The sequence below is a fragment of the Vitis vinifera genome, chromosome 12 (assembly GCF_030704535.1).
Source record: "Vitis vinifera cultivar Pinot Noir 40024 chromosome 12, ASM3070453v1".
NCBI lineage: Eukaryota > Viridiplantae > Streptophyta > Magnoliopsida > Vitales > Vitaceae > Vitis > Vitis vinifera.
In genome coordinates, this window is record NC_081816.1 from 4123567 (window position 1) to 4145220 (window position 21654).

Sequence of the window (21654 nt, forward strand, 5' to 3'; positions counted from 1 at the left end):
CCACTCAGGAGGCCGAGCTTCAGCGCCTCGTCCAGCAGTTACAGTTGAGTGACGGAGCCCCTGGCCCTTCGGCTTCTGTGTTGATTGCTCCTCTCTCCCCAGATCGCACGAGCCTTATGACGCTTTGCTTCCCGGATGAGATCGATGATCACGGGACTTTTGCCGAGATTGGAGACGTAGTGGATGGAGCCGTGCCGCATGACGAGTACGTTGATGAGATGCTCGCGATGAGCTTGAGCCAGACCGAGGAGATAGCCCCGCCAGGGCTCGCTTCACCATTTGATCTCTTCGGGGTGTCCGTCCTCGAGATCGCCGGGGAGATCCAGGTTGCCCCCACTCTAGAGGTCGCCGAGGATGTTGTAGTTGCTGTTGATTTGTTTGATGGCCCTGTTGGCCTAGTTGAGGGAGCGTCCGACCTTGTGGACCCACCTCTCCCCTTTGATGTTTTATCGGGATTTGTCTCCCGTCATGACTATGTTTCTGACTTTTCATCTATGGATTTGAGCACCTTTGAGTATTTGCTTGTCTCTCATGTTATTGATTTATCTGCACCATCTTCACCCACATCACAGATTTTTGACATTGATGATGAGATTGCACAGCATGATTCAGATGATGACTCATCTCCTGCTTCCGATTCAGACCCCGTTGATCAGAGAGTTTCACCTGCTGTAGGGGACACCGAGATTGTTGACTTTGGCACGGCAGATCAGCCTAGGGAGTTGAGGATCGGATCGGATTTGTCTACAGATGAGAGAGATAGCCTCATCCAGCTACTCAGATCCTACTTGGACGTTTTCGCATGGTCTTATGAGGACATGCCAGGCCTTGATCCATCTATCGTCCAGCATCGTCTGCCCCTTCTGCCCCAGGCCAGACCGGTTAAGCAGAAGTTGAGGCGATTGCACCCTCGTTGGAGCTTGCAGGTGAAAGAGGAGATCCAGAAGCAGCTCAGTGTAGGATTCTTATCAGTGGTTGAGTACCCGGAGTGGCTGGCCAATGTCGTCCCTGTTCCCAAGAAGGACGGCAAGGTGAGAGTCTGTGTTGATTTTCGAGATCTCAACAAGGCCAGTCCTAAGGATGATTTTCCTCTTCCACACATCGACATGCTAGTTGACAGTACGGCAGGTCATTCGATGTTGTCCTTTATGGACGGATTTTCCGGGTACAGTCAGATCTTGATGGCTCCAGAGGACATGGAGAAGACGTCCTTCATTACCGAGTGGGGCACTTATTGCTATAGAGTCATGCCATTCGGATTGAAGAACGCAGGAGCCACATATCAGAGAGCAGCGACCACCCTCTTCCATGACATGATGCATCGGGATGTCGAGGTTTATGTAGACGACATGATAGTGAAATCCCGAGATAGATCAGATCATTTGGCAGCTCTTGAGAGGTTCTTTGAGAGGATCAGACAGTTCAGATTGAGATTGAATCCCAAGAAGTGCACTTTCGGAGTGACTTCTGGGAAACTCTTGGGATACATGGTCAGTGAGCGAGGCATAGAGGTAGATCCGGACAAGATTAGAGCCATTCTTGACATGCCTGCGCCGAGGACAGAGAGAGAGGTCAGAGGCTTCTTGGGCAGACTTCAGTACATCAGTAGATTCATAGCCAGATTGACAGACATCTGCGAGCCCATATTTCGACTCTTGAGGAAGAGTCAACCTACTGTTTGGGATGACCAGTGCCAGCGTGCCTTCGAGAGGATCAGAGAGTACTTGTTGTCACCTCCTGTTTTGGCGCCTCCTACACCAGGCCGTCCTCTACTCTTATACTTGTCCGTATCAGACGTGGCCTTGGGTTGCATGTTAGCTCAGCTCGATGATTCGGGCAAGGATCGAGCCATTTACTATCTGAGTAAGAGGATGCTAGACTACGAGACGAGGTATGTCATGATTGAGCGTTATTGTTTGGCATTGGTTTGGGCCACTCGCCGGTTGAGACATTACATGACCGAGTATTCCGTGCATTTGATATCTCGCTTGGATCCTCTGAGATATTTGTTTGATAGACCCGCTTTGGTTGGTCGCCTCATGAGATGGTTGGTGCTTCTGACTGAGTTTGACATCCATTATGTCACTCAGAAGTCCATCAGAGGGAGCATTGTCGCAGATCACTTAGCCTCATTACCAGTTTCTGATGCCAGAGCTATTGATGATGACTTTCCAGACGAGGATGTCGCTGCTGTGACTAGTCTGTCGGGTTGGCGCATGTACTTTGATGGTGCAGCTAACCATTCTGGATATGGGATAGGCGTCTTGTTGATATCCCCTCATGGTGATCACATTCCCAGATCTGTTCGTTTGGCATTCTCGGATCGACATCCTGCCACGAACAACATTGTTGAGTATGAGGCTTGTATCTTGGGGTTAGAGACGGCCCTTGAGCTCGGGATTAGACAGATGGAGGTGTTTGGTGACTCCAATCTGGTATTGAGACAGATTCAGGGCGAGTGGAAGACTAGAGATGTGAAGCTTAAGCCTTATCATGCATATTTGGAGCTACTGGTTGGGAGATTTGATGATTTGAGATATACCCATCTGCCTAGAGCGCAGAACCAGTTTGCTGATGCTTTAGCTACTCTAGCTTCCATGATCGACATTCCCGTTGACGCCACTGTTCGACCTTTGTTGATCGAGTCGAGATCCGCTCCTGCTTACTGTTGCTTGATCGATGATGTAGAGCCAGATGATGGTTTGCCATGGTATCATGACATATATCACTTTTTGAGACTCGGCGTATATCCTGAGGCCGCCACGGCCAAGGATAGGAGAGCATTGAGACAGTTGGCCACCCGATTCGTGATCTGTGGCGAGACACTATATAGACGATCACCTGATGGGATGCTGCTATTATGTTTGGACCGCGCTTCTGCCGATAGAGTGATGCGAGAGGTTCATGCGGGAGTCTGCGGACCACATATGGGAGGGCATATGTTGGCCCGTAAGATCATGAGGACAGGATACTTCTGGTTGACCATGGAGACAGATTGTTGCCAGTTCGTTCAGAGATGTCCCGAGTGTCAGATACATGGAGATCTCATTCACGTTCCGCCCTCGGAGTTGCATGCATTGACTTCACCATGGCCTTTTTCAGTATGGGGTATCGATATCATCGGGAAGATTTCACCGAAATCTTCCAGTGGTCATGAGTTTATCCTGGTCGCCATCGATTACTTCACCAAGTGGGTGGAGGCTGCTTCGTATGCGAGATTGACATCGTCTGGAGTTGCTAGTTTCATCAGATCACACATTATCTGTCGCTATGGAGTCCCTCATGAGTTGATTTCAGATAGAGGAGTGCATTTCAGAGCAGAGGTTGACACCTTAGTACAGAGATACAGCATCCGGCATCATAGATCGTCTGCGTACAGGCCGCAGACGAATGGGGCAGTAGAGGCCGCGAATAAGAATATCAAGAGGATATTACGGAGGATGGTCGAGACTTCTCGAGATTGGTCAGAGAAGCTCCCATTTGCATTGTGGGCTTATCGGACTTCTTTTCGCACCTCTACAGGCGCCACACCCTACTCCTTGGTATATGGCATGGAGGCGATGCTACCCGTTGAGATTGAGATGGGTTCGTTGAGAGTAGCGCTAGAGCAGCAGATTCCCGAGGCAGATTGGGCTCAGGCTCGATTTGATCAGCTCAATCTCCTAGATGAGAGGAGATTGAGAGCAGCAGACCATGTTCGTGCATATCAGAGGAAGATGGCCCGCGCTTTCAAAAAGCGGGTCAAGCCCAGACCATTACAGATAGGTGACTTAGTTCTGAAAGTCATCAGGGGATTGATCAGAGATCCTAGAGGGAAGTTCAGACCCAACTGGAGCGGACCTTATTTCATCAGGGAGTTGACCCCAGAGGGCGCTGCATGGTTGATGGATTTAGATGGAAACCGATTCTCAGAGCCAACCAATGTGGATCAGCTAAAGAGATACTATGTTTGAGACCATGGTCGCAGGATGGGTGGCCATCATTTCGGTTAGCCATTACCTTGTTATTCCTTTGTGATACATAGTCCGTTGCTAGCCCATTGAGCCTCACATGCGTATTATAGCCTTTCTTTCTTATCGCCTTGCTCACATTTTCACACCGGGATAGGGGCCCTTTAATGTATGCATGCATTGTTTGGTAGTTTCATGAGCTTTGGACCTAGAGGCATGTTTTTTTTTCATTGTCTTTTCCTATCACTACACCTTTGCATTTTCATCTCATCTTATTGGTTATGTTATTCATCTCTTCTTCCTTATCCTATCTACTATCTGTTTGTTTCATATTTCGCTTCACCCTGGGGGGTGATCCTCCTCAGTTCATCACATGGAGGGTAGTCACATCATTTCCGCCATCTATCTCGCGGACACTGATTTAGAGATCCTTGGTTTGAGAAGGTCATCTTGTTAGAGAGAGTTTGTTTGTTACCTTAGCACTTGGGGGTGTGTCCATTTGTTATTGATATCATCTTTGGGGTTCATTTGTTCACGTTCAGGGTACGCGTATTTGTATATATGTAAAAAAAAAAAAAAAAAAAAAAAAAAAAAAAAAAAAAAAAAATCAAAAAAAAAAAAAATCAAAAAATCAAAAAAAAAAAATCAAAAAAAAATAAAAATAAAATAAAATCAAAAAAAAAAAAAAAAAAAAAAAAAAAATCATCATAAAAAAAAATCAAAAAAAAAAAAAAAAAAAAAAAAAAAAAAAAGAAGAAGAAGAATCATTATTATTATTATTATTATTAGCACATGTGTGTATGTGCATAGTGTTCTCGATCATTGGGTATGTATATTGATGTCTGGGGGTCATTTTTATCGAGTATGTTCGTTATTGGGAGTTCGTATGTGAGCTCTCTGGGATCCCATGTTATTTGTATTGCTTCGTCATATCTATTTGTGAGAGAGATGAGTGACCTTCTCCTAAGGACTCCGAGTCATTGTCCTTCCCATCATTACATTCATTATTGATGTGACTTCACTTCATGTTTGATCTGAGTCGATCACTACCTTTCTTCACATATCCATTGTTTCGCTGTCGTTTTTATCGTTGCTTGTGATTCATCTCATTCCCTTCGCGTCTTATTCTCTCCTTACAGTGACCCATCTCGGGTTCGATACTTCGCATCATCATTACACATATCACTACCGGTTCATTTTGCGTCATCTGTCTCCTTATCGATATCATGTTCACGTTAGGCATTCTCAGGTCCATGGCTCATGGGGTTCACCATACATGTTGCATTTCATATATATGAGGGCACGAGTTTTGATCATTGGGTATTTGAGCCTAGTTTCCTTTCATTTCTATCACCCTATCACCTTGGCCTACGTTACGTCCCGTGTCTTAAGACCACCCTGAGGCCATGGGATCAGATGTTGTCTTCGGCAGCCTCTACTTGGACAGGTGATTGAGATCTGGTTGATGTTTAGATATCGCCATGCTTCTTCTTCTGGGAGCCGCCTATTTGATGTGTAGGTCTGATTCAGTTGTGTTCGGATTACCAGGATCGTGAGTTTGATGATGATTGATTTGGTGTCACCTGATTTTTGACCTATCATACCTCTGGTGCCACACTGGGGCATATCCCATTTCATTTGGAGGTTTATGGATCCTCACAGATCTGCACGATCATTATCACTTACTGGATGCTCACTGAGATGTGGACATGGTCGTTACCTTACGGAGCCCCTGAGATCCATCCAGCTAGTTCCGCACTTCTCGACGCTTGGATGCCACCATGCCTCTCTATCTGGGAGGTCATCTTGGATATATGTGCATGATTCAGTTATGGATTCGGATGACCGGTATTACATGTTCGACGATAGATGACTTCATGTCGTGTTGTTCTTCGGGCCTATCGCGCACCTGATGCCATACTGGGGCATGTTTTCCGCTTCAGATGAGATTTACGGATCTTCGCGGAGGTCACGTGCTTGACGATAGACGATTTCATGACACTTGTTCTTTTGACCTGTCGTGCACTCGATGCTCATACTGGGGCATATTTTCGGTTTTAGATGAGGTTTATGGATCTTCACTTATGTCGCATGATCGATGATAGATGATTTTATGTCGCCCGATTTTCGGACCTGTCGCGCACCTGATGCCATACTGGGGCATATTTCGTTTCGGAGGATCTTTGTGGATCTTCGCAGAGGTCACATGTTCGAGGATAGATGATTCCATGCTATCTGATCTCCGACTTATCATACATTTCGATGCCATACAGGGGCATATTTCGGTTCGGATGAGATTTACAGATCATGAGGGAGTCGCGTGCTTAGCCTTATTTGGCGAGACGTATACAGAGATGATGATATATTTGCTATCCTCACGATGATTCCTTAGTGGAGCCTATCGAGAGCCGTCTAGCCAAGCATGGATGACCTGAGCTCATCTGATTTTTCGACGTATTGCATTCTCGATGCCACATTGGGGCACATTCCCCATCTTGATCGAGATTTATAGATCCCCACTGGTTTACATGATCATCCACGGTTATGAGATACATGACAGGTCGATGTTTGTTCTCATTTTGTCCGGCTACTCCGAGGAGCTTCTCTTGAGTTATTCAGCCAGATTCATACCCTTTGATATAGTCGTATGGAGTTGTCTCTGGTGCCTGGGTTTCCCGCGTCATCATTTCAGAGGGATACGATCTGTTACGCGTCCCATTGGTGTTATTCTCGGGTCATCAGGACAGATCGGATACATCGGGTGTCATATTGGGGCATATTTCCGTTTCGATTGAGATTTACAGATCTTCATGGAGTTGCATGCTCATCCCCACTTACGAGATACACGTTGACACGATGTTTCCTCCGTGGAGCCTCTCAGGAGTTACCCAGTTAGGGTTGCACTTCGCGACGCCTCGATGTCATCATGCTTTCCTTTCGGGGGACGCCCTTTTGATCTATGGGTCTGATTCAGTTGTACACGTGGATGATTTGGATCGCGCATTCGATGACGGGTGGTCTGAGCTCATTTGGTTCTTCTGACCTATCACACATCCACTGTCATTTACGTTTGGGGCATCCCCCCACTGTCATTACGTTTGGGGCATCCCCCCACTGTCATTTACGTTTGGGGTATCCCCCCACTGTCATTTACGTTTGGGGCATCCCCCCACTGTCATTACGTTTGGGGCATCCCCCCACTGTCATTTACGTTTGGGGTATCCCCCCACTGTCATTTACGTTTGGGGCATCCCCCCACTGTCATTACGTTTGGGGCATCCCCCCACTGTCATTACGTTGGGGGCATCCCCCCACTATCATTTACGTTTGGGGCATCCCCCCACTGTCATTTACGTTTGGGGCATCCCCCCACTGTCATTACGTTTGGGGCATCCCCCCACTGTCATTTACGTTTGGGGTATCCCCCCACTGTCATTTACGTTTGGGGCATCCCCCCACTGTCATTACGTTTGGGGCATCCCCCCACTGTCATTACGTTGGGGGCATCCCCCCACTATCATTTACGTTTGGGGCATCCCCCCACTGTCATTTACGTTTGGGGCATCCCCCCACTGTCATTTACGTTTGGGGCATCCCCCCACTGTCATTACGTTTGGGGCATCCCCCCACTGTCATTTACGTTTGGGGCATCCCCCCACTGTCATTTCGTTTGGGGCATCCCCCCACTGTCATTTACGTTTGGGGCATCCCCCCACTTTCATTTACGTTCGGGGCATCCCCCCACTGTCATTTACGTTTGGGGCATCCCCCCACTGTCATTTCGTTTGGGGCATCCCCCCCACTGTCATTTACGTTTGGGGCATCTCCCCACTGTTATTTACATTTGGGGCATTCCTCTACTATCATTTCGTTTAGGGCATCCCCCTATTTTCAGTTTGTTTAGGGCATTCCCCTACCGTCAGTTCGCTTAGGGCATCTCCCTTTGTTTCAGATTTATCACCACCGTAGGTCTTCACCTATGGGCCTTATCGTTTAGTGTTTAGATTTAGCTTTTTGGTTTGGCTTTCAGAGCTATTATTTTCTCAATTTAGCAGTTAGAGTTATTTTTTTTGGTTTGGCTTCCAGAGCCATTATTCTTCTAGTTTGGTGTCTAGAGTAAGCTCTTTGGTTTGGCTTCCAGAGCTATTATTTTCTCAGTTTATCATTTAGAGTTAGTTTTTTTTGTTTGGCTTCCAGAGCCATTATTCTTCTAGTTTAGTGTTTAGAGTTAGCTTTTTGATTAGGCTTCCAGAGCTATTATTTTTTTCAGTTTGACGTTCAGAGTCACCATCATCACTTTTCAGTTTTGGCGTTCAGAGCCATCACCGTGTTTTCAGTTTTGGCGTTTAGAGCCATTATCGGTTTTCAGCTCAACATTCAGAGTCATCATCATCATTTCTCAGCTCCGGCGTTCAGAGTCATCATCACTTTTAGGTTTCGGCGTTCAGAGCCATCACCGTGTTTTCAGTTCGGCGTTCAGAGCCATCATCGGTTTTCAGATCGACATTCAGAGTCGCATCCTCGGTTTCGACGTTCAGAGTCGTTATCACTTCTCAGTTTGACGTTCATGGTCATCGTCATTATTTTTTAGTTTCGGCATTCAGAGCCATCATCGGTTTTCAGATCGACATTCAGAGTCGCATCCTCAGTTTCGACGTTCAGAGCCATCATCACATCTTCGTTGACGTTCAGAGTCATCTTCATCACTTCTCAGTTTTGGCATTCAGAGCCATCATCGCTTTTCAGTTTGGCGTTCAGAGCCATCATCGATTTTCAGTTTTGGCGTTCAGAGCCATCACTATTTTCAGTTTTGGCGTTCAGAGCCATCATCGCTTTTCAGTTTTGGTGTTCAGAGCCATCACTATTTTCAGTTTGGCGTTCAGAGCCATCGTTTCTCAGTTTTGGCATTCATAGCCATCACTATTTTCGGTTTAGGCTTCCAGAGCCATTATCGTCATCTTGCTTAGGCTTCCAGAGCCATTTCCGTCATCTTGTTTAAGCTTCCAGAGCCATCACTATCTTGTTTTGGCTTCCAGAGCCATTACTGTCGTCTTGCTTAGGCTTCCAGAGCCATTACCGTCATCTCGTTTTGGCTTTCAGAGTCATTACTGTCATCTTGTTTAGGCTTCCAGAGCCATTTCTATCATCTCGTTTAGGCTTCCAGAGCCATTACTGTCATCTTGTTTAGGCTTCCAGAGCCATTACCGTCGTCTTATTTAGGCTTCCAGAGCCATCACTATCATCTCGTTTAGGCTTCCAGAGCCATTACTGTCATCTTGTTTAGGCTTCCAGAGCCATTACTGTCATCTTGGTTAGGCTTCCAGAGCCATTACTGTCGTCTCGTTTAGGCTTCCAGAGCCATCATTGTCGTCTTGTTTAGGCTTCCAGAGCTGTTATTTTCTAGTTTAGCTTTTAGAGTTAGTTTTTGGTTTGGCTTCCATAGCTTTTTTTTTTTTTTTTTTTTTTTTTTTTTTTTTTTTTTTTTTTTTTTTTTTTTTTTTTTTTTTTTTTCATAGTTTAGCTTTTAGGGTTAGTCTTTTGGTTTGGCTTCCAGAGCTTTTATTTTCTTGGTTTAGTGTTTAGAGTTAGCTTTTCGGTTTGGCTTCCAGAGCTTTTATTTTCCCAGTTTAGTGCTTAGAGTCGGTCTTGTCATCCAGAGTCACAACTCCTGGCGTTCATGTCCACTGGCATTGCGCATCTTACCTTCAGGGTTTTGCATTCGTCCTCATTTTCCTCACCATGTTATCCTATGCTCATCGCTTATTTGTCATTGCTCTTCCAAATTTCTCTTTTCATTGCTTATGACACAGTCCTTTGAGTTCACGCCACGTGCTTCAATCATGTTGTTGAACACCCTCTACTTGGCACTTTCGTGTACTTCCCTTGGGGCAGTCTCCTTTCGGGCACTTTATTTCTTGTACTCTAGACGTCTTTTGACCTGAGTGGGTTCGTGTCTCATTGGCGTCCTTATGGGGGTCTCCTTGGTTCTTCGTTAGAGCTCACTTCATTACACTCACTATTCACACTTGCTTTTCACTTCAGTGTTCATACTCCTTACACTCGTGAGCTCTACCAAAGAGGGGCATATTTGTAGACCCCCCTCTTTTGGTCCCGTTTCTTTTTTTCTCTACATATATTATGTTTGTTTTAGCCATTGAGGAAGCACCTGGAAGAGATGTTAGTGCTTTGAACGAGTGGAGGGACCTGGCTGCTTGGAGAGATGAGCTGCGTGGGACACGTGGTAGAGCAGTTGGCCACAGCCATGGTGGTAGTTGGGGTTTCAGTTTGCTGAGCAGAGGAACAGTATAGTAGCTAAAGGCTTGCGGGAAAAGCTTGGACTGAGAAGGAGGGTGTTTGAAAAAAAAGGGGTGGGGATAGAGGATTAGAGGAGGATTCTTTTGAGAGTGCGGACCGAGGAGGGGATTCTGGAAAAGGAGGTGAGCAGGAGGGATTTTTTTCAGCTGGCTAGAGGGGACCTGGAAAGCTATTGGAGGAAAAACACAGGTATCATTTCTGCAAGCTATGGTTTTTCTTATGTTCAAGGTACTTTATGATGTCTTATGGGTATTATGAGATGCTATTTTTGATGCTTGAATGTGCTTCCTTTTTTTGAGATTCTCACATATTTTTTATGGAATCTAAGCCTGCTTATACTCACTCGAAGCTTGACTTCCAACCTGTTCATGGTCTCTGTTTTGGTGTTTTATATGAGATGTTGGCATCCACGTATTGATTTCTCTTTAGGAATTTAAAATGGAACAATAGATGACATGGATGTTTTAGCCAATGTAGTTGTTATAAGTTTCTCCATGCATGCCACCACCCTTCCAGCTCTCTACTCTTCCCCCCCTCACCCCCATACCCGCGTCATGCCTATTCCCATTAGGACCCCGAAGTCGCTCGCCTACATGCGTAGGAACCGTGCATGCGTGGAGCCATGGACGGCGGCAGCAGGCTGCCATCAGCTTGCTGTGGATGGTGGAGGCGGCACGCGGTGCCGCGTGATGGTGTGCAGCTCCAGAAGGTGTCGCGGAGTGAAGGAAATGGTGTGAACGAAGTTGTGGCAGCAAGAGAGCGGTCGGCTGTAGCAGGCCGCGAGGGTGTCCGCATGAAAAAAAAAGGATGTGGAATGAACGAGAAAGAGAGGGGGAAGTGGCTGCCAAGAAGCTGTTTGGTGAAGATGATGATGCCCAGGTGGAAATGGCTTTGGGCTTAAGTTTGGAGCCAGACCCAAGCCTATGATGAAGAATGTTTGTATTGGGTTTGCCCTTGGAGGTTAGGATTTGGGCTTGGGATGAAGCTCAAATCCAAGCTTGATGATGGAAGGCCCCCATGATTTGTCTATCCACTTTAAGATTGGCCCATACTCATTTCAAGGTGGCCCATCCGGTTGCTTCCACTATATAGTTCATTTTCTCTAAATCACTCATTTCTCAATAAACTCTCCAATTTCTAATTTCCAAGCCCAACTTACAAAAATTCAATCTTCTAATGACACCTCAAAATTCAGATTTTTAACGTTTAATTCCAATTTCCGAATTCCCATACTCGCTTTAATTTATTTAATCATAAATGTTTTATTCATTTATTTTAAAACTCCATTTTTAATCTATTCTTTAAAATTCCCGATTACCGAATTAAATTCCGAAAATTCCCATACTCACTTTAATTTATTTAATCACTAATATTTCAATCATTTATTTTAAAAGTCCATTTTTAATCTATTCTTTAAAACTTCCGATTTCAAAAATTCCAAAATTCACGTTTATTTATTTAATCATTATTTTCATTCCGTTTTAAACAATTCATTAAAATTTTGACTTTCAATTTTAATTCTGAAAATTCCAATGTTCACATTAATTTATTTAATTATTATTATTATTATTATTTATTTATTCTAAAATTCCATTTTTAAACAATTCATTAAAATTTCCACTTCCGCTAATTCCAAAATTCCAATATTCACATTAATCTATTTAATTATTATTATTTTATTTATTTATTCTAAAATTCCATTTTAAATCAATTCATTTAAAACTTTCGATTTTCGAATTAAATTTCTATTCCTGAAAATTCTGATATTCACATTAATATATTTAATTATTATTATTTTATTTATTTATTCTAAAATTCCATTTTAAATCAATTCATTTAAAACTTTCGATTTTCGAATTAAATTTCTATTCTTGAAAATTCTGATATTCACATTAATATATTTAATTATTATTATTTTATTTATTTATTCTAAAAATCCATTTTAAACAATTCATTTAAAACTTTCGATTTCCGAATTAAATTGCTATTTCTGAAAATTCCGATATTCACATTAATCTATTTAATTATTATTATTTTAGTTATTTATTTCAAAATTCCATTTTAAACAATTCTTCAAAATTCCAATTTCTGAACTTAATTTCCAATTTCCAAAATTCTAATTTCTTTCAAATTTAATATCCAAAATTCTAATTCTTAAATTTAATTCTCAAGACTCTAGTCTTCAAATAATTTTCGAGACTTCAATTTCCAAATAATCAAAAATCTAATTTTCTCTCGAACAAATTTTAATTTCACTCCGATTTTTTAAATGATGTTATATTTCTTTTAATTTTTATACAAGCAAAAATGATGAATCTTCATAATTCCTAAATAATGGAATTTGTGATATTAATTCATGCAAGATTAATCGGGCTTTGGTGTGGGCCTCACATACATGATCTTATGATCTATTGATTGATTTGATTGATTGACTTGGCTATCATACATGATTTATTTATCCTGCTCTCCGACATGCATGCTATTATTTCTTACTTGTGCACTAACCTCTCTCTTGATAGCGCATGGTGGCTCGTCGCCCAGGTACGCACCTACTTTCACTCTGGTAATTGTCCAAGCATATTTTGATTCTCACGTGTGCATGATTTATTCTGGGTACTCATTGATCTACTCGTCCACTGCCATGATTGCCTCATTTTATTAGTAGAGACCCGACTTTAGGGACTTAGAGGGGTGCTACGGTCTTCACCGTACCTTCCCGATAAGTAACCTGACCCCCGAGCCTGATCCGGTTTTTCGTAGATCACCTTTTCCAAAACAAGGAGTCACACTTAGGGTTTTTCTTTCTTATTTTGTTTACCCTTTAAAAATAAAACAAAAATAAGTGGCGACTCCAACTCAATTTTTCTTAATCAATAAAATCATTTTTCAAATAAAAATCGAGCTCGCCATCGAGTGGGAAACGCATGAGTCGAAATGCGGGGTCCACACTCAAGTTTCTATAATATCTACTCTATACTTCATAATTTTTCATAATTTCTCACAAAATTTAAAAAGATAAGTTTAGTATAAAAAATAATTTTTTTTATAAAGATAAATTCAGTATAAAAATTGAACACATTTTTTCATTACAAAAATAAATTCATCTTTACAAAAGACAAATTTATCAAAAAAAAATATAATAACTAGAAAAGAATTATATGAATTAAGTGAAGTTTCATATTTTTCAAACAATCCCTTTTCATAATATTATATATATATATTAAAAATCCGAGATAAAGTGAGAGAGAAATAAAATGAGAAAAATGAATTAATGAATTTATTAATATATATTTTTTAAAATTTATTTTTCCATTCAAAATATTTCAAGTGTATAAAAACCTATTTGGTCGTGTGATTTAAAAATAGTTTTTTATTTTTAAAAACAAAAAAAAATTATTTTTAAAATTTTATAACACTGTTTGACAATTATTTTCTAAAAATAAAGTGAAATAAAAAACAATATTTAGAGAACAAGTGTGAATTATTTTCACCAATTTTTAAAAATAAAAAGAAAACATAAGTCGTTTAGTTATGTTTTTTAAAACATGTTTTTAAGTTAAAATATAAAAAACTGTTTTTAAAAACAAGTTTAAAAAGACATAGTCAAATGGGGCCTAAACTATTACATAAATTTTCACTATATTGTATTTAATTTTTTCTTTCCACGGGGTAAATTAAAGAATCCTTTTTGTACTTCAACTTTTTAAAATTTGTATTGAAAAAAAAAAGAAAATAGAAATTAGTCATAATAATCTCTAATCATTCCGGGCATTTGATTTGCCGTAAATTCAACACATAATAATATCATGTCCTACATGGACCACTTTGTGTCATTTTGGTTGTGTATTGAAATATCAATTTCGTTGTCACACTCCTAATGTCTTTCCAATGATTAAAAGTTACTTTAGCTTGAAGTTAGAATACAATTCATTAAATTTAATAAATTAAACCATTGATATTCATATGTATATAATATCAAACTTTGAAAAACACCATGGTATTAAGAAGTGATAGAATTTAGAGGGTTTTTATCAATAATATGTTTGAAAATTGATGGATCAAATTTATGGTCAATATAAAGCCTAACCCAATTTAAACTTTAATTCAAACTATTTAGTCCGAGTTTAACTTGATTTCTTTCTTTGGTTCGGGTTTGAATTGAGTCTGACTTTATTGAGTTAGACTTAAATATATACAATTAATTGAATTATATGGCCAGATCCAATTGGTTTGATTAACTTACTTGCAATGTCTTTTTAATTTTATTCTTAATCCATTTGTATTATCATTTAAATATTAAATAAGATATATTTTAAAACATTAAGAAAAAAAATGAATTTATCGTTCCCTTAAAAATGTTTGAAGATATTGTGAAAAAATAGTCAATTCAACCTAAGTAATCATTAAGAGGGGAGGTAAATCAAATGATAACGAATTTTGTAATTTTTCAAACTAAATTAATGCAACTAACAATAATATTAGAAAATTAGTAATTTAAAACAAATCAAGATAAATAGAGGGAAGGAGAATCGTAAAATCAATTTTATAGTGGTTTGGCTCAAATCTTGTTGACTTATGTTTACTCTCCTCAAGCTCAAACAAGCAAGAGTTTCACTAGATTCAATGCTTCAATCAAAGTCTTTAATTTGTATAATTGGATTATTGTTCTAATCAAGGACGAAGTCAGAAATAGGATTCAAGAAAGACAATATGAGAGAAATTAGTTTTAGGAGGAGCAAATGTGAGCCAAAAAGTAACATTTTGCTTAATGGTTGGTTCGTTTCTCTTTAAAACTGAGGTGGGCATGCGCCCCTTCTAATCATTAACTAAATCTATCGGGTTCTAATCGACCATATACAACTCTTACTAAGTGACAAACCTCACTTAAACAATGCTCTCAAATCTTTTAACAAGGTAATAAAAGAGCAATCCAATTCTCAAGAACAACAATTAATAGCTTATAATATAGAAGAAAACTAAGGTTAATTTAAAGATGTACAAGAGAATAAGCAAGTGTAGGAATGGTTACACTCGAGAGTTTTTAATAATAATTTTTATATGTTTGCAAATGAATACATAGTCTTATTTGAGTAAATGTTATTTAAAACTCAAATATACAGCGAAAGCTCCGAAAACCTGTAACACAAGATTTGGGTTCAACTAGTTTAATAATCAATTTGGCTAATTGACTAACTATTAGACATTTGATGTTTTGGTAGGTGATCATTAGAGTCTACGAGCTATATTATAAGACACATTCTCAAGGCTTTATTGATTACTTTTTTCGGAGGCCTTTTTATTAGTTGAGCTTTTTTAATGTTGTGACAAGTACTTTAATTTGCTCACCTAATTGGTTGCAATAAAATCTTTATCATGATCACGAAAGATAAAATGTTGCCAAATTATATGGCTAAAAATGATTTAAGGACATTCCCGCTCTTTAGTTGGATCAATATCGTAGTTTTTTTCTTTTCTTTTTCTTTTTTTTTTGTCTTTTTCATCACACTTAGGAAGGTTAAGAAGTGAGAATTTTTCAACAAAGATAGAAAGTAATTCCATTCATTTTTCTTCTTTAAGATGTAAAGAAGAAAAGAGAATAATATAGTTATTATTTTATTATGATTATTAATTATGAAGATGAGTTCTTTAGAGTGGGGCAGGGATGAACAAGAATCCTCTCCAATCAGTTTGATGGAGGAATCAAAACATGTCTTTGTGGGGTGTCACCATGTGAGAAGGAAAAGAAATTATTGGATCCAAATTTCAATGGGGAAAAAGGAAAAAATATATATAGATTGCCTGCTTCATCAATGGAGGCATGACTTCCTCACCAAAATGATGAGGAAATAAAATAGCCCAAGCACCATGTGGAAAGGTATGTCTTTCTACAAAGCTCCTATTCATCTTTTGAAATCTCTAGCATCAATAGGCATGATTTTGGGAAACTAAAATGATGAAGAGGCATAAAGGGTTTGTTTGGTACAGTTTTTGTCTAGAAATAAAAAATAAAAAAATATGTTTAATAACTAGAAAACATAATTTTTTTATTTTTAAAAATAAAAAATATGGTATTTTCAGGTAATATTTTTTTAGTGTTTTTACTTATTTTATGAAATTATTTTTAAAAAATAATTATACAAATATAGATAATGATTAAAAATAAAACACCTCATATAAATATCATTTTTGAAACATATTTCAAAGAAGACAGGTTAAAAATATTTCCTTATTTCAAACAAACATTTGTTGTATGAAATATTAAAGAGCAGTTTTCAAAATGTTTTTTGGAATTCTTTTTGAAAACAATTAAGAAATATGACCAAAAGTTGCTTGGAAGTATGTTATAGCATTTAATGATAAGGAGACATCCCCCGGCTGCCAAACAATGCCTTATTTAAGTCTCGGAATGATAGGTAGTGCCTTACTCAAATGAGGTAAATCTAACCTTACTATTAAGTTTGCGTTTGGGCTGAGATTAGGCCAGCCCTTCTAAGTTTGCAACATGAAAGACTCACCTGGTCCTGGGCTTTTTTTCATAGGCTCGGCCCGGACCGGACCGGCCCAGACCAAAGCAGTTCAAATTGTAAACAAGCGCGCCCATCTGCTGGCTCCCTAAGGCCTATTCAAATCTTCTGCTTCTTCTTCATCTCAATCTCACAGGCGACATGGTTGTGGCTTTACCAGAATCCACAAACGACGCTTCTGGAAACGACCCTCTATTGCCATGGCTCTGGTACTCTCTCTCTCTGTCTCTGTGCTTTCTCTCTCATGAATTTTCTCACAATGTGTTGATCAAATCCAGGTCAATCAAAAAAGCCCTTGATGGCTTCAATTCAAGTCACAAAAATGGCAAAGATCTCGAGAACCTTCTCTCCAATTGCATCACGACCTTCAAGGGCAACCCCCAGTACCGGAATGATCCCAGATTTCTCAAGATTTGGTTCCTCTATGTGAGTGTTTTTGTTTGCTTTTTGGAATGGAAAACAGGAAAATTACTTCAGAAAAACGGTTATAAAACAATACCCATTTAGTACAGTTGGATGCGAGGGAAGATTTTGCAAGCATTTTCAGAGAAATGGAAGAGAATAAGATTTGCGTTGGTCAGTCTTTGCTTTATGAATCATATGCCTTGTTTCTTGAAGCAAAAGGGAAGTTGCTCGATGCGTTTATGGTTTACCAAATTGGGGTTTCGAGGTTTTTCATCCCTTCTCTCTCTCTCTCTGCATTTATATATGTATGCATATATAGCTATTTCTGGGTATTTTACTTGTGATTTGTTAATGGGTATTAGGAAGGCAGAGCCCCTTGATAAGCTGAAAAAGGCACAAGCCTTATTCATGGATAGAATGAAGGAGATTGTGAATGCTTGCTCACTCGAGCCGGTATGTTAAAGAATAATTAGGGTGCAAGTTGATTTTTGTGCTATAGTCAATCTCATTTGTGTAGATGCTTGAATTTGTACACCTTCAACCTCTGAGTACTGGATAAATATGCTATTTCTGTCGTCAATTTTTCATATATTTGGTTTTAAGAACTATGCTGACACAATTTTGTGGGTTAGAGCCTGCTAAGTGCACTTGTTTTTCTTTTCCTTTTCAAACACCAAAATTAGATAATTTATTTCTAATTATCTTTCTAATGGTTAGTGGAAGTATGCTCCATTGATGTTTATATTGGGGTAAAGAAATTATTGTTTCCTTTGTGTTTTGCTTTTTGTAGATTGATGATGGTGAATCTGCTGAGCTTGGAACAAGTTTTACTAATCCATGGTCAATCTCCACAATTAAAGATCTATTGCAGAAGAAGAAACCTCAAATCTTGAAATATGATGTGAGGCAATTTAGTTACATAATTTCAGGTTGAAATCCCCAATTGGTTATTAGTCCTTCACAAGATTGATTAACACTTCTTTCAGGGATACCATCCAAGTACTAAAGCTTATTCAAGAAAAGTGGCTCTATCTTCTTTGCAGAATTCATCAAGGAATAAGATCATTGAGATAGGTGATTGTCTTTAATATGCTCAATTACTTTTATGCATGCAACAGGTAAAAGTTCCCAAAAATTAGTGAATGGCCTGGAATCGGTACATGTAAGTGAAAATTCTGCTCTTTCATCTTGGGTACCCTAGAAATATGGGTTTTGCCCTACATAGCCAAACTTAGTTCCTGCACCAATATCTAAATCCTCAAATTTTCTCTACCTTCTATACCTTCAATTCTAATCTTGTTAAGTTTGTGTTGCTTTCATGTGCATCTGTGCATTTGTTACTATAATTTATATTCCAAGAATCCGATTTTCCTATGGGGGCACAAGTTCTAATGGGATTCATGTGTGTAACTTGTTTGTTTCTATCAACTCCCATTCCTAGAGTTCAGGGTTGGGGGCATGAAATGTAAGGAAATCTGTTTTCAATAATTATAACTGTCACCTGTTTTGATAATTGAAGGTGGATATAAGTACCAGATCAAGGGATGTGCTGGTAAAGGTGGATTTGCTCAAGTATTCAAAGCATATGTCAACTATAATCCTGATGAAGTTGTTGCATTGAAAGTAATCTGTCTTATCTTCCACTTTCCTTGATGTAGATCCAAATAAAACTAGTTCTTATTTGAATGTCTCATAAATTTTGAGAATCTTTGGCAGATACAAAAGCCTGCTTTCCCATGGGAATTCTACATGTATCGCCAACTTGATAAACGTATCCCAGACAAGGAAGTATGACATTTTCCTGTTTTTTCCTATTCCAGTGCTTGCTTGTTTAAAAGAAATGCTACTTATTCTTTACACTTCATTTTGCTAGAGGTCAAGCTTTGGCTTTGCTCACAGATTACATCTCTATTCTGACTGTAGCATACTAGTTAGTGAATATCTAGCTCATGGTACACTTCAGGTAGGTTAATAATGTGTTTGCGTTAGGTTCATTCCATTACATCTGTTGTTATACATTTGTTCATATGTGCACCCATGCAGGATGCCATAAACTCTTATGTAGTTATTGGTGGGTCCATGGAAGAAGTGTTGTGTATTTATTACACTATAGAGATGCTCTACATGCTGGAAACTATCCATAGTGTTGGCATCATTCATGGTGATTTCAAGCCTGATAATCTGCTTATTCGTTATAGCAGGTAATCATATTCTTTCTTTTGTGGAAAGTAACCTGGGTGATTTCAAGCCTGATAATCTTTTATTCAACAATAAGCCGCATGATTAAGCTTTCATGAAACAGTAGTACAAACTTCTAGATATGGATGATCAGTCCTTTTGGTAATATATGTTTGGATTCCTCCTGTAGGATAGCCATGCACAATGCTGAATTGTCATCTTATAACTAGTTTTTGCTGTTGTTATTCTTTATTGCCCATAAATAATGCTGTTCTCGTGGTTTTGTGTTGGATTCTAAGTTACTAATAACAACTTAGAGATGCAGGGTGATATCCAGCCTCTTTTATTTTTTCAGTTTGAAGTGCTTAAAAGGTTGAAGTCCATATACACTCGATTGTGACAAATATCCTGTGATCAAACAAGTTGTTTACTCATGAAATCAGTCAAGATTTAGACATGATCAAAGCATTTTGTTTATCTAAAGTTACTGACATGAAATAATGACAATCTTGCCATACAAATAGTTACTGTTTATTTGCATATAATTATGTGAATTTGAAGATTTATAGACATAAACATACAGCCATAGGAGGTTGTCATGTAGTGACATTGCTTACTTCTCTGCAGGCATGATCTTACAGAAGAAGAGTTTCACGAGCGATGTGGCCCTTGGCGTGATCAGGTTCCTCCAGTTGCATAAGAGATTATCAACCTCATGTCAATATCATTTATAATTGCTTGGATTTTTATAATGCAGGGACTTTGTCTTGTTGACTGGGGTAGGGGGATAGACCTAAGTCTCTTTCCTAGCAATACAGAGTTTAAAGGAGACTGTCGGACATCTGGTTTTCGGTGTGTGGAAATGCAAGAGCACAAGCCATGGAAATTTCAGGCCTGTACCTGATTAAATTATGAAGCATATAAAAGAAAATACTACTTTTAGCAAACTAACCATACATTATCCCTTCTTTGTTGCTGGTAACCAGGTAGACACTTATGGCCTTTGTGTTATTGTCCACATGATGCTGCACAATTCATATATGGCAATTGAGAAGAAACCATCTTTTGATGGTGGCTATATTTATCAACCTAAATCACCTTTTAAGCGGTATTCCATCTGCATTCTCACAGGATTTCTTTTATTTCCTTGATTTTTGATAGGGGTCAGGCCCTTTTTTTCCCTCACATCTCTAGATCTTCAGTATATAGGACAATCAGAATTCCAGGGCTTAACATGCCTTTAAGGAGCAGACATTTTCCCTGTCTTTTACTTTTTTTTCTTCTAATGACATAGTTCCACTATTCTGACTGTACAATGGTCTTTCAGATATTGGAATGTTCAGCTATGGAAGAATCTGTTTACAAAACTGCTGAACTCAAGTCCCCACGAGGATCACAGTAGGTTGCTGCAGAATTTGAGGGAGTCCTTCCAGGATTACATGTGCTCAAACCCTCAGCTGATAAAGAAACTCAAGCATTTACTAGTGAAGCAAAGGGCTTCCTTGTGTTGTGCTTAGTATATGACCCATCATTTCTCCTTGATTCTTCATATAGTAACCTTGCAACTGTTGATTTTCCTGCTGCCTGACTCAAAACTCCTTCCACTTTGAAATATAAGGTCGGTCCTGGAATCTTTTCTTCATCCATCTGGTATTTACTGATACTGCTCTTCCCTGTAAAGTTAGTCTCAGCATAAAAGGGGAGTTGGTGGGTTGCAATGGAGAAACCATATCTGCACGGGAGCTAACTAGTGTGTTATAAGCTGGTAGGTTTCTTGCCTACCTTAAAATTCTTGATGTTAAGTGTAATTGTTGTTTTGTTGATGAACAGGATGTGTATCATATATATGTTTGTATGATTTGTATTTAGTATCTTCTACATTCTTAACATAACTTCAATGCAAGATAGACAGAAAATGGGCCTCATTACAAGATCTGCATAAATTTGGTCTTTGGTACAAAGATTTGTTTAAGGTTTTCTTGAAGCACCTGTAACATTTTAGTGAAAGTTGGACTAAAATATTATTAATTAATATGTAAGAAGCTTCACTAGCAATTGTACAGAATCCTCCACGACAGACTTGTTATAACTCAAACAGAGGGGGAACGAAACAACATAAGATTTATGACTGGCTTCAAAAGAATAAAAAATGCTACAAGTACACTGGTGAGTGTCGTCTGAATGTACTAGTTATAGAAACTCAAATATGCAGCTAGGAATGGTAAGAGGTGGAAGCTTGACCTGGCTGAGATTACCAAGGAACCTTGGCCATGTCTGTCCAA

At 39.3% G+C, this 21654-nt stretch overlaps 1 protein-coding gene across 1 annotated transcript; it reads left to right on the forward strand.

Annotated features, from left to right (window-relative positions):
- Nucleotides 1-16869: 16869 nt before the first annotated feature.
- Nucleotides 16870-21297, forward strand: LOC100260743 (mitotic checkpoint serine/threonine-protein kinase BUB1). The gene is made up of 14 exons (XM_002274734.5): nucleotides 16870-16998; nucleotides 17068-17215; nucleotides 17302-17459; nucleotides 17557-17647; nucleotides 17985-18095; nucleotides 18181-18268; nucleotides 18714-18817; nucleotides 18911-18982; nucleotides 19068-19157; nucleotides 19238-19395; nucleotides 20000-20054; nucleotides 20130-20264; nucleotides 20359-20480; nucleotides 20700-21297. The coding sequence occupies exons 1-14, from the start codon at nucleotides 16931-16933 to the stop codon at nucleotides 20887-20889; spliced, it is 1590 nt and encodes a 529-aa protein (XP_002274770.2). The 5' UTR covers nucleotides 16870-16930; the 3' UTR covers nucleotides 20890-21297.
- The last annotated feature ends 357 nt before the right edge of the window (nucleotides 21298-21654 follow it).

Bases quoted from the DNA above. Each gene is read 5' to 3' on its own strand.
- LOC100260743 (XM_002274734.5), top strand. From the start codon at position 16,931: ATGGTTGTGGCTTTACCAGAATCCACAAACGACGCTTCTGGAAACGAC. The intron at 20,265-20,358 runs GCCTGTACCTGA...GCTGGTAACCAG, and splicing joins ACAAGCCATGGAAATTTCAG to GTAGACACTTATGGCCTTTG. The intron at 20,481-20,699 runs GTATTCCATCTG...ATGGTCTTTCAG, and splicing joins CCTAAATCACCTTTTAAGCG to ATATTGGAATGTTCAGCTAT.